At 60.3% G+C, this 17241-nt stretch overlaps 1 protein-coding gene across 3 annotated transcripts; it reads left to right on the top strand.

Annotated features, from left to right (window-relative positions):
• Positions 1-5972: 5972 nt before the first annotated feature.
• SHISA7 (shisa family member 7) lies at positions 5973-12984 on the top strand. Of its 3 annotated transcripts, none has more exons than XM_088830367.1 (5): positions 5973-6652; positions 8244-8398; positions 9787-9852; positions 10277-10426; positions 12341-12984. In XM_088830367.1, the coding sequence occupies exons 1-5, from the start codon at positions 5973-5975 to the stop codon at positions 12982-12984; spliced, it is 1695 nt and encodes a 564-aa protein (XP_088686493.1). The 3 variants fall into 3 exon arrangements, with proteins under 3 accessions (XP_088686493.1, XP_088686492.1, XP_088686494.1); XM_088830366.1 differs by having other exon boundaries at positions 8208-8398; XM_088830368.1 differs by lacking the exon at positions 9787-9852.
• Positions 12985-17241: the final 4257 nt, after the last annotated feature.

The raw sequence follows: 17241 nt of genomic DNA, 5'->3' as shown, positions 1-17241 counted from the left end.
AGTGAGGTGAGCGCGGCCGCACCCCGGTGCGGAGGGGGAAACTGAGGCAGGAGGGACTTGGGGACGCGGAGGAAGGAAGAGACAGGCATGCGGATGAATGGATGGACGGATGGATGGGAAGGACAGATAGCTTCATCTGAGTGGTCCCTGCTCCCCTAAGACGCAGGAGCCCGGGGATCCGCATGGGGGCTCCCAGAATTCTACAGCCCCCTTGGAAATCTGGGAGTCGGGACTCAACGAGCCCCCCAGTCAGGGCCGCTCAGCCCTTTTAGATTTTCAGGCACCCCCACCCCCACCCCGCAACCTTTGGGGGCCCAAGAAGGCAATCCGAGTCCCCCAGGGACCCAAGCGTCAGAGCTCTCAGCCAGACCGCCCCCACTGGGGAATCACAGCACCCACCCCCCCGCCCCTGGATCCCAGACCTCACTCAGAAGGCCCGGTCAGCGGATCCCGCGTCAGAGCGCCCAGGGCCCTCTCTCCACAGGGACCGAGGAGTCCCTGCTTCCCCCTCCTCCAGGAACCCCCGGGACCGGGCGCCAGCGCCCCCAGCCCCCGCCTTCCGGATCCAGGTGTCCCCGCTCCTCACCCCCCAGCCTGAAGCCTCGCGTCTCGGAGGCCGCGCTCGCGTCGCCATGGCAACAGGAGTCTATTTTGCGCTGGGAACACACAGCTCCCGTCGCAGCCACCCCCCCACCCCGCCCCTCTAACCCGAACCTGAGTGAGAATGAGGGGCCCGGGGAGGGAGATGGGTGGTGCGGGGTCGGAGGGGGCACAGAGACACTCACAGGGTCAGAGATCTGTAGACAGCAAACGGGGGAAAGAGACACAGAGACGGAGACACGCAGTCAGAGGTAGCGAGAGACGAGGATGTGCAGAGAAGCAACTGACGGGGCAGAGGGGAGGAGGAAATGCTGGCAAGCGGAGGAGACGCGGGGCACAGACAGCAGGATGCAGAGATGCGCTGAGGCACGTGGAGAGAGACGGGCTAAGAGAGCGCCCGACCCCGGGCACCTCCCTGCAGAGATGAGACTGGCCGGCGGGCCGAGGGAGGGGCGGTGGGCGCGAGATCCCCGGAGGAGGTCAGGACAGGGAGACGCAGAGACTCCCAGAGACAGCGGACGGGGAGGCCTAGGCACCCGGCGGGCCGCGGGGGGTGCGTGGGGACCCGCCGCGTCTCTCCCTCAAACCCCGCCCCCGGGCGGCGAGCTGGAGGCGGGGCCGGGTCCCTTCACCCCGCCGCCCCCGCCGGGAGCTAGGATCCCCGCCCCCTACCCGGACCCCTGCGGCCGGGTCCGCCTCCTCCAGAACCCGGATCGCCCCTCTTCCTGCCTTCTTGCCACATCCCTACCCTAAACCCACCGTCAACTGCAGACATTACCGGGAGGCCCGCCCGCCCTTCGCCTTCGGACCCCCGCATCCTCAGCGCCCACCTGCCCACCCCTCTCCAACGCCCTGCAGCCCGAGATCAGGCTCTCCTCCCGCTGAGGGTCTCTGTCCTTCTCTGGCTCTCTCTTTCCTTCTCTCTCGCTCTCCTTTGATCCCCAGTTCTCTGGGTCTTTTCTCCCCGTCACTGCTCGCCCTCCGGGTCTGTGCCCTCCGGGTCTCTGTCCTCTGTTCTTTGAATATTCTTTGAATATCTTCAGTTTCTTTGAAGGAAGAAGAGTATCCCTTCTCTTCACCTCTGTTCTTCTCTCCCTGGGTCTCTGACCCTCTCCCTGTGTGTCTCTCTCTGGGTCTCTGTCCCTCTCCCCAGGCTCTGTTTCCCTGAGTTTCTGTGTCTCTCTCTGTGTGTCTCCGTCTCTCTCTCCCTGGGTCGTTACCCCTCCCTCTCTCTAACCCTCTGCCCTCACCCCACGACTCTCTCCCTCTGGCATCCTGTTCTCATTCTCTGCTCCCAGGCATCTCACGAGGCAGTCCTTGCCCCCCACACCAGCTGACAGGGTCAGGAGAGGGGTGGGGGTGAGGTGTGGGGCGCAGTGCTGGCAGGGCATCAGGGGGAGGACGGGGTTCTCCAGGAGCGCAGGGACCCCGCCTCACACTGGCTCCCCGGGCTCTGTGCCCACATCTGTTATCTCTCAGCTCCTGGACTAGGATCCTGGGTTCTGGCCCTGAGCTGCTGACTGTGCCCGGGGCCGGGAGGGAGAAGACGGCTTGGGGGAGGAGGAGGATCGTGCCTTCCTGTGTGTGTGTGTGTCGGGGAGGGGGTGCTGTCTGGGCGTGTCTGACGGAGGGTCACATGCCTGCTTCCAGACGCTCCGCTGCGGGGTTTGCACTGGCGTGTGCACCCATGAAGCTGCCCATCTGGCTGGGATACAAGCATCCATGGTCTACGGGCGGTGGGCAGCGTGTCCAGGTGCAGCTGGCTGGGGCTGGTCTCTGGCCACGTTCTGGAGCTGTGTGTGGTCCCAGGGTGTCATGGTGTCTGACACCGTGTCTTTCCGTTGGGCGCTGTGGGCGGGAATGCCCAGAGACGCGTGGCTGTGTGTCCACAGGGAGCTGTACTGCATGTGCGTTGGGAGGAGGCTCAGGTGTGCTTCCAGACGATACTGGGTGTCCTTGCCTGCTGCGTCCAGGACACCACGTGGGTGTCCTGTGTTCCGTGTCACTGCACACACAAGCTCTGTTGTGTGTCCGTGCATAGTTCTGTGAGGCAGAGGAAGAGCCGGTCCTCTGTATCCGTGCATCTGGCCCAGTGTCGGCAGGGGTAGGTGTTGCAGAGCAAGAGGTGGGACACAGGGGTGGAAGGCTCTGGGGCCCCTGCTGACAGAGGGGCCGTGTGTGTGTGTGTGTGTGTGTGTCTGGACCTGAGAGGGTGTATGCCCCGACTCCTCCTGCCCCACTCCCTGGAGCTGTCAATGACCAGGAGTTGGAATTTCCCTGGGAATGCGCCTGTGTGTGAAGTTGGAGGGGACCACGGCACTCTGTCAGCAGAGGGAGAAATTCTGTGATGGAGCCCCGCCAGAGGCTTGGCACAGCATAGGGACCAAGCCTGCACACTACTAGCTCATGTTAGGCAGATGAGACCAAGGCACCCCTTGACCCTGTGCAGCTCCCCAGCATCTGTGATTTAGCAGGCAGATGGCACCCTTGTGTGTGTTTGGAAGGAGTGCCCCTTCCCACAGGTGGATGCCGCCCCACCAGCGTGCCTTGGGAAGGAGAGCCAGTCTCTCTGCCAGACCCTCTTGTGCAGTGCACAACCTGCCCAACCATACGTGGCCGCCCTTGTATGAATGAAGGAATCCACATTGCCACGTGCATGTGTCACTCTCAGAAGGGCTATGTCTGTGAGCATGAAAGCCCGCATTTCTCTGTGTGGGACAGAGGCATCCATGTTCTATGGGCGGCGGTGCCCTTAGTTCAAAGTCTAGCTGTGACACCATCTGATGTATGTTCGTTGTTTTTTGTTTCTTAACTGTAGTGAAATATGTGTAACACAAAATTTACCATTTTAAGTGTATGGGTCAATAGTATTTAATGATGTTGTGTGACTATCATCACTGTCTAGTTCCAGAACATTTTCATTACCCCCAAAGGAGGCCCTGCCCCCACGGAACAGTCAGCTCCTCTTCCCATCTGCGCTCAGCCCCAGGCAACCACGTATCAGCTTCCATCTGCATGGATGTGACTACTGAGGACATCTCATATCAATGTGATCATCCATATGTGACTTTTTGTGTCTGGCTTTTCTCTCTCAATGTCCTTGAGGTTCTTCGGGATGTAGACTGTATCAGCGCTCCATCCCTTTTCATGGCTGAGTATTATTCCACTGAATGGCTAGACTGCATTTTGTTTACCCATTCATCAACTGATGGGCACTTGGGTGCTCTTCCATCTGGGGCTGTTATAAACCATGCTGCTAAGGACATTCATGTTTTCAACTCTTTGGGGCAGATTCCTAGGAGCAGAACTCCTGGGTCATGTGGTAACACTAATTTTTTTCTTTTGTTTTTTGGCCATGTCCTGCTGCATGCAGGATCTTAGTTCCCAACCAGGGGCAGAACCTGTGACTCCTGCATTGGGAGCACAGAGTCTCGACCATTGGCCCACCAGGGAAGTCCCTGTATGTTTAACTCTTGAGGAACCGCCAAAGTGCTTTCCAGAGTGTGGGCCAAGGCACTTCTTAGATGACTGACACACCAAGTGGGCGTCCAGAAGGCAGTGAGCGGGGAGTGCAGGACAGGGGCCAGAGCAGCGCTAAGAGGGAAGGTTGAGGCCCCACGGGAACGCGGGTGGCACCTCAGCCTCCCACAGCCCTCTCCGCATCCCAGCCCCCAGCAGCCTTGGAAACTGCTGTGGACCCGAGGTACACGTGCACTCACTGGGGAGGGACAAAGGGTGACAATAACAGCGAGCAGACGCGTATGAAACTAGAGCCACCCGCCCACCCTCTCTCCCACCTCCTCGCGCTGCTTTTCTTTCTTCATGGCCTCCTTCATACTTTCTTAGTGTTTCTTCATAATAGTTTTCGACATGCATCCCATTGATGCGTGTCTGGGTACTGGCTTTGTCTGCATGCCAGAACGCGAGCCCCATAAAGACAGAGGCGGAGCCCTGCGCTCCACCCACAGCTGCGCCCCCAGCCTCAGTAAACACTGCTGCAAGAACCTGCCTGCCGGCCTGCTGCCACAGACACACAGCGAGGCCGACCCTACCGTCTGGCCCCTCTCATCCTGTGTCCCCTCCAGGGAGTATAGCACCTGCACTAGGCCAGGCACTGCTTGGAGCCCTCTGAGTGCCTGCTCAGTCGTGTCTGACTCTTTGCGACCCATGGACTGCAGCCCGCCAGACTCCTCTGTCCATGGAGTTCTCCAGGCAAGAACACTGGAGTGGGTGGCCATGGGTTCATCCTTCCAACCACCCAATGATAGCCACCCTTACCCCAAGTTTACAGATGGGAAAACTGAGGCACGTGAGGACTTAGGTGTGTCCATTGTCAGGCACCTGGCACATGGTGGGGCTGGGAGATGAACCACTGCTACTCTGACTTGCCAGCTGTGCAAGGAGACAATTCAGAGCTGAAATTGTAAGAGTGTGTTTGTGTGTGTGTGTGAGGGGTAAGGGTGGGGGGTGTGGCAGAGAGAGAAGGGAGACAGAGGCTCAAGACCCCTTGACTATCAGACCTAAATAAAGAGAAAAAATAAGCCTTGGGGGAACTGAGGACCACAGGGGTGTAAGCCAGCAGTTCTAACTGGGGGGAAATGTGCCCCCAGGGGGACACTGGGCAATGCCTGGCGGCAGCCTATGTTATCACCATGCGATGGGGGTGTGTGAACGCTGCTGCACCCAGCAGCTGCTGCTAAACACCCCACAGCGCAGGGACGGGCCCTCAGCAAAGTGCACTCCGCCCCCTGCCCTGTCAGTCGTGTCAGGCGCTCCCTCCCCTCCCCGCCTCCTGGTCTATAAACTCAGATTCTCAACTCGGATCTCTCTCTCCTCCCGTCCACTCCCCTCTCTCTCCTCCCCGTCCCCTCCCCCCCCCCACCCCTTCATTGCCGCCCTTGGTCCCGATGGCCCTGCCCTCCGCCCTGGCTCCCCGTGGCCTCGGGCTCCCCCTCACCCGCCTCCCCGGTTTCTCCTCCCTCCGTTGCACTTCTCCTCTGGTTCCGTCCGCCCCCTCACTCCTTCACCCCCGTCCACCCGCCTCTCTCCTCCCCGCTCTCTCTGACCCTCCCTCTGCCCGTGATTGTTGCCGTTCCCCTCCGCGGCATTGGGACTTTATGTGGCTCCCGCATCACCGACCACTGCCCCCTGGGCCTGGCCAACCCTGGGCCCATGCACGTCCCCCTCTTTTCCGCCTCCTGGCTCCTGCCCGCCCCCCTCCCCGTGCTGCTATCTTCCCTGGGGCTGCCTTCCTCATCCTTTCCCGCCACCATCTCCACATTTCTGCACCTCTGGCGCCTTTCTTCCGTGCACCGTTCCAGCCTCGGTTCTGCCCCCAGCCTGGCTGCCCCGGCCGAGCTCCTGCGCACCCCATGCCGGCCCTCCTGCTCCTCGGGACCCTCCTGTTCCTGGCCTCGACTACCGGCCAGGCTGGGGCGCGTCCGTCCAACGCCACGAGCGCCGAGCCCCCGGGTCCGCTGCCCGCCCTGCTGGCGCACCTACGGCGCCTGACCGGGGCGCTGACGGGCGGCGGGGGCGCAGCGGGCCCCGGGGCTAACGGCACCAGAGCCAGCACCCCGAGCTCGGCGGGCGCGGCCGCACGCGCGCCCCCTCCGGCGGAGCTGTGCCACGGCTACTACGACGTCATGGGCCAGTACGACGCCACCTTCAACTGCAGCACCGGCTCCTACCGCTTCTGCTGCGGCACCTGCCACTACCGCTTCTGCTGCGAGCACCGCCACATGCGCCTGGCGCAGGCCTCCTGCTCCAACTACGACACGCCGCGCTGGGCCACCACGCCGCCGCCGCTGGCCGGGGGCGTCGGGGGCGCCGGGGGTGCGGGCGGGGGACCTGGGCCCGGCCAGGCCGGGTGGCTGGAAGGGGGCCGGGCGGGGGGCGCTGGGGGGCGTGGGGGCGAGGGCCCAGGGGGCAGCACGGCCTACGTGGTGTGCGGGGTCATCAGCTTCGCCCTGGCCGTGGGCGTCGGCGCCAAAGTGGCCTTCAGCAAGGCGTCCCGTGCGCCCAGGGCGCACCGGGAGATCAACGTGCCCAGGTGTGTGTACTCTGGGGCCAGGGGTGGGGTAGGGGGCGGGCCCAGCATGGAGTGAGGCGGGTGGGCCCGCATGGCCAGAGGCTGAGGCAGCCTCCCGGAGCTCAGAAGCCGTTGCCTTGAGGAGATGGGCGGGGCCTGAGAATACAGGTGACTTAAGTGACAGGCTAGGGAGTGACGAGGTTGGCTCGGGCCTTCATTCAGCAAATATTTCTTGAGCGCTTTCTGTGAGCCAGGAGCTGGGGGCACACCGGTGAATAAGACAAAACCCCTGCACTGACAAGTAAACCTAGCTTCTAATCCCAGGTCAGCTGCCTGCGGGCTGTGTGGCCCGGGGAAAGCTGCTCAACCTCTCTGGGCCTGTCTCCTGTGTCTGCACAGTGGGGCTAATCATTGTTTCCCACGCATTCGGACAGTAACGAAGGTTAACTGGGTTGATTCATATCCAGTCCTGGCACATGGTAAGCCCTCAATAAATGCTGGCTGCCGTTATCATTAAGATAGTAAGCAAGCAGTGTTAGTTGCTCAGAAGTGTCCAACTCTTTGGGACCCCATGGACCATAGTCCACCAGGCTCCTCTGTCCATGGGATCCTCTAGGCAAGAATATTGGAGTGGGTTGCCATTTCCTTCTCCAGGGGATCTTCCCAACCCAGGGATCGAGCCTGGTCTCCTGCATTGCAGGCAGATGCTTTACCATCCAAGCCACCAGGGAAGCCATGCACATGGGCAATATACTTTCAGATACTGATAACTGCTGTGAAGAGAAACTGTCTGATGAGCTGTGAGTGGGTGGGGAGGTGCTGCTTTACATGAAGGGGTCAGGAAAGGTCTCTCTGAGCAGAGACCTGGAGGACCAGAGAGAACCAGACAGGTATCTACGGAGAGGGCACTCCAGGCAGAGGAAGCCGCAAGTGCAAAGGCCCTGGGGTGGCGTGTTGGGAGGACTGTGAAGAGGCCCACGACACTGGGGCGCAGGGGGTGAGGAGGAGGTGGACAGAAGCAGGCAGAGGTGGGTTCATCCTCAGTGTGACGGGGGAGCCACTGGAGCGTCCTGAGCTCCGTGTGCGGCCACCTGACCCCTGGGCTGTGCGTGTGAACTTAGACTGCAAGGGACAAGGGCAGAAACGGGCAGGCCAAGTGGATCCACGGTGAGAGAGGCTGCTAGCCGCAGAGGTGGTGACAAATGGTTGAGATATATTCTGGAGAGGGAATCCAAGGGATTACTAAGGGCCATGGAGGAAAGACAAAGAAGAGTCAAGGGTGAACCTAAGGTTTTATCGCCATGGGGACGGCAGCGAAAGAAACAGGACTACGCTCCCAGGTTTGGGGTGGCGCAGGGCCACAGAGAGGACGCTGTGGGAGGGACCACACAAGGGGTAGGGTCCAGATGAATTGGGGAAGTGAGTCGGAGGGACCTTGAGGCAGGCGGCACTCAGACTGACGCTAGCAAGGGGCGTGGCCAAAGGCGAGAAGCCGAGCTGAACTAAGATACCCGCGAAGGTGAGAAGGGGAAGGGAAAGAGGCCTGCGCCCTCCCTCTCTCCATCCCTACCCGCAGCCCCCAGGCCACTGACCATCCCTCTGCCCCTTCCAGGGCTCTGGTGGACATTCTGAGACATCAGGCGGGGCCCGGGGCCCGCCCGGACCGGGCACGAAGCAGCTCCCTAACCCCAGGGATCGGAGGCCCCGACAGCATGCCCCCGAGGACGCCCAAGAACCTCTACAACCCGGTGAAGCCCTCCAATCTCGGTGAGCAGAGGCGGGGCTGCGGCTGCCCTTGGCCCCGCCCCATCATGTGGCCCCGCCCCACGGTGGCCCCGCCTCCCACCGCCGCGGCCTCTGCCTTCCCCGCACCGCCCCTGCAGAGCTCTGTTTCGGACGCTGCAGTGAGCCCGCCCCACTCCCTGCCCTTCCGTGGGCACCCTAGATGGGCACCGCAGGCACGTCGACGGTTTCTCAAGCCACTGCGCTTGAGAAACTCATGTCAGACCACCCAGCAGCCGGTGACATACAAGGACGCAGGTAGCCACTGAGTTAGCATGTCTGGAGCCAGAGGCCTGGTTAGAATCCTAGTTCTACCACTGTGACCTGGGACGACCGGCTTCAGTTCTCTGGGCCTCAGTTTCCTCATCCATAAAATGAGCATCAGAAGAGGGCTCGCCTCACATCACCGCTCTTCTTACCGGGCGTCGCCAGCGCGTCGGCAGAGAGGTCCAGGTGGCTGGCAGAGGGTCAGAGGGTCTCCTCTGGGGAGGCGGAGGAGGTGCCCTCAGAAAGAGATCTCGGGGCAGTGGCCAGGGACCGGAGGGGAGTTTCTTGGGCAGGGGGAGCTCAGCTTGTGAGGCGCCCAGAGCTGAGCCTGGGGAGAGTATGGGCAGGCACCTTAGGAAGGGCCTCGAGTGCCAGGCCGAGCTGAGTAGCTCTGTGTCCTGAGGGCAATGGGGAACCAGGGAGGAGTTTAGAGCGGGAGAGGAGCAGAGTCTCGAGTGGGCAGGACTATGTCTCTGGGACCTGTGTGCAGGGAAAGAAATTAGAGGAGGAAGGCTCTGGAGGAGGCTGGGACACAGGTCCAGGCAGTAAAGGACGTGGATTGATCTAGTCAGGAACGCAGGAGAGGAGAGGGCTTTGAATACTAATGATGAAGAGACATTTGACCTGGATCTGGAAGGATGAGCAGGAAAGAGGTCTTCAGGCAAAGAAGGGGAGGAAGGGGTTCAACGCGCAGAGAACAGCAGAACAGCACGTGCAGAGGCCCTGTGGCAGAACTGAGCTGGACCACTGGGCATCAGAAGGAAGCAGGGCTTGAGGGGAGGGGTGAGAGATGAGACTGAAGGCAGGTCGGAAGGCCTCAGCTTAGACTGTGTCCCATTGGTGATGGTGAGACAGGCGGAGGGTTTCGAGCAACAGAGGGGTGTGTGTGTGTGTGTGTGTGTGTGAGGAGCACCGCGGCGGGGCTGGTCTTGGAGCTGGGCGGAAGGCTGGTTTGACGACCCAGGAGGGAGAAGGAAGTCAGGGCAAAGATTGCAGAGCTGAGGACCAGGAAGATGTGAGCAGGGAGCCCTCCACAGGGACCAGGATGGGGTGCCAGCTGGGCGCCGGCAACAGCAGTGACATCCCTCCCCTCTTGGTCCCCACAGATAACCTGTACCACAACTACCTGCCCCTCAACGTCAACAGCCCCAAACACCACGCTGCCGCTCCGGGCATGCGCCCGGGCGCGCAGGGCTCCTTCCCTCCCCACCTGGCACTGAGGCGGAGCCAGGTGTCCCGACAGGGCAGGGGTGAGGCCGTGGGAGCCTGTCCTCACGGACCAGCTGGGGAACCCAGGAGCGGTCTGCGGGAAGCCGCGTGGAGCACGCGCCTCCTGCCTGGGGCGGGGCACACAGGATGTGCCGGCTGCGCCTCCTGCTCCTTCCCCAGCAAGGAGCCCCCGAGGGGGCGTGGTGGGAGTGAGCAGAGGGAGCTTGGACTGCTGCAGCTTTGAGGGGCTGGAACCCCAGGCTGCTAAAGCTCTAAGGGGCGGGGGCCGGAACCGCGGGGTCTGAGGGAGCAGGGCCGGACTGACCCCGGCCGTGCCCTCTGCCCCAGACTGGCCTGGACTGACCTCGGCCGTGCCCTCGGCCCCAGACTGGCGGGCCGTCCCGCCGCCCAGCCCCTCCTTGCGCTACTCCACGCTGTCCTGCTCGCGGTCCTTCCACAACCTCTCGCATCTGCCCCCGTCCTACGAGGCCGCCGTGAAATCGGAGCTCAACCGCTACTCCTCTCTCAAGAGGCTCGGTGAGTCCGGGACGGGGGCTGCCTGGGCGGCGGGGCGGGGGCAGAGCCTGGGTTCAGGACCCTGGACAGTGGCCCGAGCGCCTTCTCAAGCTCTCTAGTCCCCGCTTAGGGTTTTTCCCCTCCAAGTGGGCTTCCAGAAAGACCCAAGGTCATTCTGCATCGCAATGAACTACTTAGGGTGATTTTCATAAATGCAAATCCATGGTCCTCCCCGCAAGATCTACTGCCTTCATCAGGACTTGTGTTTGCAATTAATAGAAACACAATTAAAAAGAAAAAAAAAAAAAAGGTAACTATACTGAAACAACTTAAAAAAAAAAAAGGTAACTACACTGGCTTGATAAGGCAAATACTGTGTGCCGCAAGCCTCAAGTGTGGCTGAACCCAGGTGTTCAAGAGCTGGCACCAAGATTCCACATCTCTCAGCTCTGCTGAACAGTGGGCTGGCTTCATTTTCAGACAGAATCTCCCTGTGATGGCAAAGACTGCCCTGAGAATCTTCAGGGCAGTTCTTACCAGAAGAGTCTCTCCCAGTGATTCCAGCAAAAAATCCCAAGCCTGAACCCCACTGGCCAAGAAAGGGTCATGAGCTTGTCCCAGAACCAATCACCATGACTGTGATTGAACATTCCTGGTCGTGGAGAAAGCGTCACACATTTTAAACTGAGAATCACAGTCAGAAAGGGTTTTTATACTGTGTCTCATGAAACCTACGTACACCAGCAATTTTTTAATTACAGTGAAGTTTTGAAACTTGCTATTGTGGGCATTTTCAAACACATTCAAGAGCAGAGAAACTGTAAAATGAACCCCTAGGTTCCTATTACCCAACTTTAACATTTTCTTACTCCCTCCTTCCCCCACCCCATCTTTTGGTGGATTATTTCAAAACAAATCCCAGATATGATGTCACTTCAACTACTGATATTTCAATAACACACACAGCTGAAACAAAAATTGTATGAATGGTTCAGTTCAGTTCAGTCGCTCAGTCGTGTCCGACTCTCCGCGACCCCATGAACCACAGCACGCCAGGCCTCCCTGTCCATCACCAACTCCCGGAGTTCACTCAAACTCATGTCCATCGAGTCGGTGATGCCATCCAGCCATCTCATTCTCGGTCGTCCCCTTCTCCTCCCGCCCCCAACCTTTCCCAGCATCAGAGTCTTTTCCAGTGAGTCAACTCGTCGCATGAGGTGGCCAAATGGTACTCACCCTTATTCTCTTGATGGGCTTCCCTGGTGGCTCAGGTTGTAAAGCATCTGCCTGCAGTGTGGGAGACCCGGGTTTGATCCCTGGATTGGGAAGATCCCCTGGAGAAGGAAATGGCAACCAACTCAGTACTCTTGCCTGGAAAATTCCATGGACTGAGGAGCCTGGTGGGCTACAGTCCATGGGGTCGCAAAGAGTTGGACACAACTGAGCGACTTCAGTTTCTTTCACTTTTTTCTTATTCTCTTACTGTGGGAAACTTTCTAATAATTTTCTATCCTATTTCATTTTGCAAAATACTGTCTCTATCCACAACATTGACTTTACAATCCACGAATGGGTCAAATCGAAAGATACTTTCTACAGGATGAAAGAGAAGGAAGTTTCCTCAAAAAGCAAGAGCTGGGTTCTACGCCCAAAAGAAAGGATATTCCCATGCTATTTAAAAAACAAGCCCCCTGCTCATGTAGGGTCCCAGCACCGCAGGCTGGGCCTGGGAACATGCATTCTTCTAGCTTGATTGTTCAGACTGGGTAAAACCATGCCCCTGCCCAGGCTAATGCCCAGGAAGGTCCGGTGATGTCTGGAGCTCCCTGGGGGCAGGAGCCTAGTGCGGGGAAAGGCAGAGGAAAGGCCCAGGGAGGCAGGCAGCTTCTGGGCCGGCTGGGGGCCCAGCTCTGTGGTTTCCCCCTTCTCCCGCAGCCGAAAAGGACCTGGACGAGGCCTACCTAAAGCGCCGGCACCTGGCGGAGGTGCCCCGCGGGACGCTGCCCCTGCACGCGCTGCGGCGACCTGGCACGGGGGGCGGCTACCGCATGGATGGCTGGGGCGGCCCCGAGGAGCTGGGCCTGGCCCCCGCGCCCCACCCGCGGCGCGTCATGTCCCAGGAGCACCTGCTGGGCGACGGCGGCCGGTCGCGCTACGAGTTCACGCTGCCGCGCGCGCGCCTCGTGTCCCAGGAGCACCTGCTCCTGTCGTCGCCCGAGGCCCTGCGCCAGAGCCGCGAGCGCCTCCTGTCGCCTCCGCGCAGCCCCGCGCTGCCCCCCGAGCCCGCCGCGCGCGCCAGCCTGGCCGCCTCGCACTCCAACCTGCTGCTGGGGCCCGGGGGCCCCCCCACGCCGCTGCACGGCCTGCCGCCGCCGCCCGGCCTGCACGCGCACCACCACCACGCCCTGCACGGCTCGCCGCAGCCCGCCTGGATGTCAGACGCCGGCGGGGGTGGGGGCACGCTGGCCCGCAGGCCGCCCTTCCAACGCCAGGGCACGCTGGAGCAGCTGCAGTTCATCCCGGGCCATCACCTGCCCCAACACCTCCGCACCGCCAGCAAGAACGAGGTGACTGTCTGAGCGTCCGAGGCCGGGCCGGGGGTTGGGGCGCTGCGGCCTGGGGCCCCCATCCCAGCCTGCACCCCCCGCCACACCCGGGTGGAGGGCCTGGAATCCAGACCTGCGACGGCCAGGAGGGCTACCTCCAAGGACATGGTTTTGGACGAAATCCGCACACAAGTTTCCTTCTGCAATGTCACGGCAGATAAGATCCTCCTCCTACGTCACAGTCTGGGGCAGGGCCTCCTTCCCATGACGTCATCACAGAGGAAGAGGCCCCTATGTGAGGTCATCAGTAGCAAAAAACGTCTGTGTTCATCACAGGGACAAAGCCTGCTTCCCATGAGGTCATCGCAGAGGAACAGGCCCACTACAGTCATCGCTGGAGGCCGTGTCTGTGCTCCACGGTGTCATCACGAAGAGCCCCCCTCCGGTGACATCGTAAGAGGAGCAATGCCTTGTCCCATGACATTGTCCCGAGAGACCAGGAGCCCTCCTGTGACGTCACTGCACAGAGAATTCTCACCCTCTGATGCTGTCTCTGGCACCAAAAGGCCTCTGTGGACCTCATTGTCACCAGGAAAATATTTTCTTCCAAAGAAGATGCCTCTGTCTATGAAGCCGTGCCTACAGACAAAGCCATCTTCCCGGGATGCGTCACAGGGGACAGCGCCTCGCGTCCTCATGAGACACAAGGCCTCCTTTCTAGGATGTCGCCACGGGGGCTGTGCTTCCTTCCTGTGACACCATCACCAGAGGAGGTGGCTCGCCCTGTGATGTCATCACCGGAGACAGCCAGCCCGATCTGGGGGCCTCTCCGGGCTGAGGCCCTTCTGCACCGCAGCACCAGGCTCTGCCTGCGCGGAGATTACGTCCCTGGGAGACATGTCCACTGCGATTGCCCAGCATCCACAAGGCGGGCTGCCCAGAGCCCAGGACTAACCTGGGGGCCACCAAGGAAGGGCCCGGTCCTGAGATGCTACCCCGGGTGTCATCGATGCTACCCCGGGTGTCATCGCTGGGGCGGCTGCCCTGTGGGGAAGCTGTGACCAGAGGTGACAGCCCACCCCTGGGGCCCCGGAGCTGTGACGTCACCACCAGAGACACTGCCTGCTCTGGAAGGCCATTCCTTGTGACAGTGTCACCAGAGTTTCTGCCTTGTCCCATCATGACTTAGTTTGGTTGCTCTCTCTCCTGACCCCGGGGACAAGCCCTGTGGGATTTCCACCAGACCCTCCCCTCAAGTGAGGCTGGGCCATGGGTCCTCCCCCCGTGCAGGGATGTCACCTCCTGGTGACTCCTGGAGGACAACGCGCATTCCCAGACTGACTTCTGCTCCCAAGGAGGCCGCTCCACTGCTCCTGGAGTCCTGGGGACTCTCAGGCAGCCCCACGTCTCTCTGCCACAACTACAGACATCATCACCTCTGCAAACAAAGTCCTGGCCTCCTACTGGGGTGGGGGGTGGGGGGTGCCTGCCATTGAAGTCATTGGCACCACTCATGGCCGCACTGCACCTGAGGCCCCATGGTAATCTAGCCTGATGATGACGTCATTTCCCAGCGTTTCCTGTGATCCATGGCGCGTTCATCTCCCAGGATCCACCACAGCCAGGGTCTTGTTCTCATCCAAGATTCGTCCTAACTATAGTGTCACCTTCTAAGGTAGCCTAGAGCCAATGGGGTCACCATCTTCCATGATTCTCCACCCACACGGTGTCATCATCTCCCAGGATTCATCACAGCTGATGTCGTCATCCCCCAGAGCCCACCATGACCAGTGATGTCATCGCCTTCCAGAATCCAGTATGACCGACGGTGACATCTTCTACCAGGATCCACTAGGACTGATGATGCCCCAGTTTCCCAGAGAGCCCCACAATTGTGCTGTCATCATCTCCCAGGATCCACTCCAACCGTGATGTCTTCATGCCCCAGGATCTACCTTAGCCATGACGTCATCACCTCCCAGGATCCAATTCAGCCATGATGCCACCAGCCCCCAGCATCCAAGAGAGTCGATGGTGTCCCGGGACCCATGACATCCAACATCATCATCTCCCGGGATCCACTTCAACCTTGGTACCATCATCCACTGGGATCCACCATAACTGTGACATCATCATCTCCCAGGATCCCGGACACCCAATTATGTCATTTATCAGGATCCACGTCAACCATGTATCATCACCTTCCAAGATCCATCCCCTTGGGAGCCAAGGACTATGACAGCTATATTTCAATTGTCTCGTGGGGTCCCTTTAGAGGAAGCAGCACAATACGTATTCTTTTCCCCTTCCCTCAAAAAGAGCCTGGGGTGGGGCTCCCTCTGATGACATCATCCTACTTCAGCCCTTCTTGGTGATGTCACTGCCTTGCTCCTGACTGAGGCTGATGCCTGCCTCAACCCAACCACACACTTGGCCTTGGCCAGTCTCCCCTCACCCCTGGGTGAGGGCACCAGTCCCTCCAGATAACTGCCCTTCACCCAACCATCTGATCGGTGACAGGGTCAACACAGAGACCTCTTACCATCCCCAGAGGGGGGCCTTCCAGTCCTTGGATGATGTCACTGTCCCAGTCCCATCCCTGGCACCAGAGCTGCACCAGGCACCACACGCCATTGGCTTGGGCCAAACTCTCCCTGGAGATGCCCAGGGCCCAGCCACCAGCTGCCGACCTCCCCAGGGCCTTCAGTGGTGTCTGCCGCTGCCTGGTCCCCGGAGGGCACATCTGGAGCACTGCGGCCACTGCCCCTGCCACCTGCGGGGCAGGGTGTGCTCTGCATCTCCCCAGGATGGCAGAGGAGCACCCTGTTCTCCCCTTTCCCCCTTACCGTCTGGGGAGTCCCCAACACCCAACGCACAATTTGCCCCAAATTCTCTTTGTACATAGCCATGTTGGGGGGCGGCCATTCCCCCACTCTTAAAGGGCTACACGCCCCCTCTCCCAGCCCCGAGGGCCAGGTGGGGGGGCCTCTTCTCCCTCCTCTGGGCCGCCCCCCTTCCTCTCCTCTCTCCCCACAAATCACGCCACCTCAGCTCATCCCTTCTCATCGGGAGCCTGAGGCAGATAATTGGCCCTCAACTCCCACCGTGGTCCCCTGAAGGAAGAAACGGTAACCCCCTCCAGTACTCTTGTCTGGGAAACCCCATGGACAGAGGAGCCTGGAGGGCGATACTCCATGGGGTATCAAAGAGTCTGACATGCCTGAGCAACTGAGCACGCACAGCATGGCTCCCACCACACCGAGGACCCTGAGGGGCTACCCCCAGCCGACCAGGGCCCCAGGGCTAGTTTTCAGCTCCCTGCTTGCAGCTGCTCCGCTGGGCTCCCCCAACCCCTGCAAGGGCCTCGACACGCCCAGGGTCCCCACAGCAGACTGTGACTCCCCCCAAAAGGAGCCGGCTTGAGCACCTGCCCCCCCCAGAGCCCCTCCCTCCACTCACCACCCCCAAGGAGCACTCAGCCTTCTCCAGCCCCCACATCTGATGGATGTGGGGCCTCTCATCTTTTCTACACCCCCTCCCCTTCCACTCCCTCTCTCCTGGCCTGGATTCCAGGCATCTCACACACTCCCCCCCCCCCGCCGCCACCCACCACACATCACTCACTTGACACAGGCTGCCTGACCCTGGGGCCTTGACCTCTTATCTCAAATAAGCCATAGTGGGGAGAGGTCTCGAGGTGGGTGAGGAAGTGGACATGTCCTGCCAGACCCCTTTGATACTTCCAGAGCTGAGACCTCGCCATCTGAGTCTCCCCGCTGCCCCGCCACCTTGTACATCATACAGGCTTGTGCGTGCACGTGTGTGCACACACACACACCCATTCCAGTGAGGGGGCAGTGGAGGGCAGTATGGAGAGAAGATCCATTCTGGACCAGAAGACCTTCTGCAGCTCTGCCTGCTTCCTTACCCCTCCCCACCCTGCTCCTCCACCCAACACCGGACTTGCCCCAGCTCCTTGGTGAGGACAGCCAGCCAAGCTGCACTTGGTATTTTTTTTTTTTTAATAAACAGATGTTTTCCTGATTCCCGGCCTCAGGTTTCCTGTGGGGAAAGGATGGGCTTCCACCTCCGCATTTACAGGTCACTGGGGAGTCCTCTTTGTGGCCAAGGCAGCGTGAGCATCTCAGTGTCTCTGCAGGTGGGTGGTCAGGAGTCGGGCATGGGGCTGCACTGCTCGGAGCTTTTAAATCCTTGATTTCTTCCTACGTGTCTTGACTCTGAGCATGTAAGCATTTGTTTGCAGATTCTATTTGTTTGCACCTCCTTACA

This window comes from Moschus berezovskii, chromosome 22 (genome assembly GCF_049115385.1).
Source record: "Moschus berezovskii isolate FMDL1 chromosome 22, NW_MosBer_1.0, whole genome shotgun sequence".
NCBI classification, from domain to species: domain Eukaryota; kingdom Metazoa; phylum Chordata; class Mammalia; order Artiodactyla; family Moschidae; genus Moschus; species Moschus berezovskii.
This window is presented reverse-complemented; position numbering and strand designations above follow the sequence as displayed.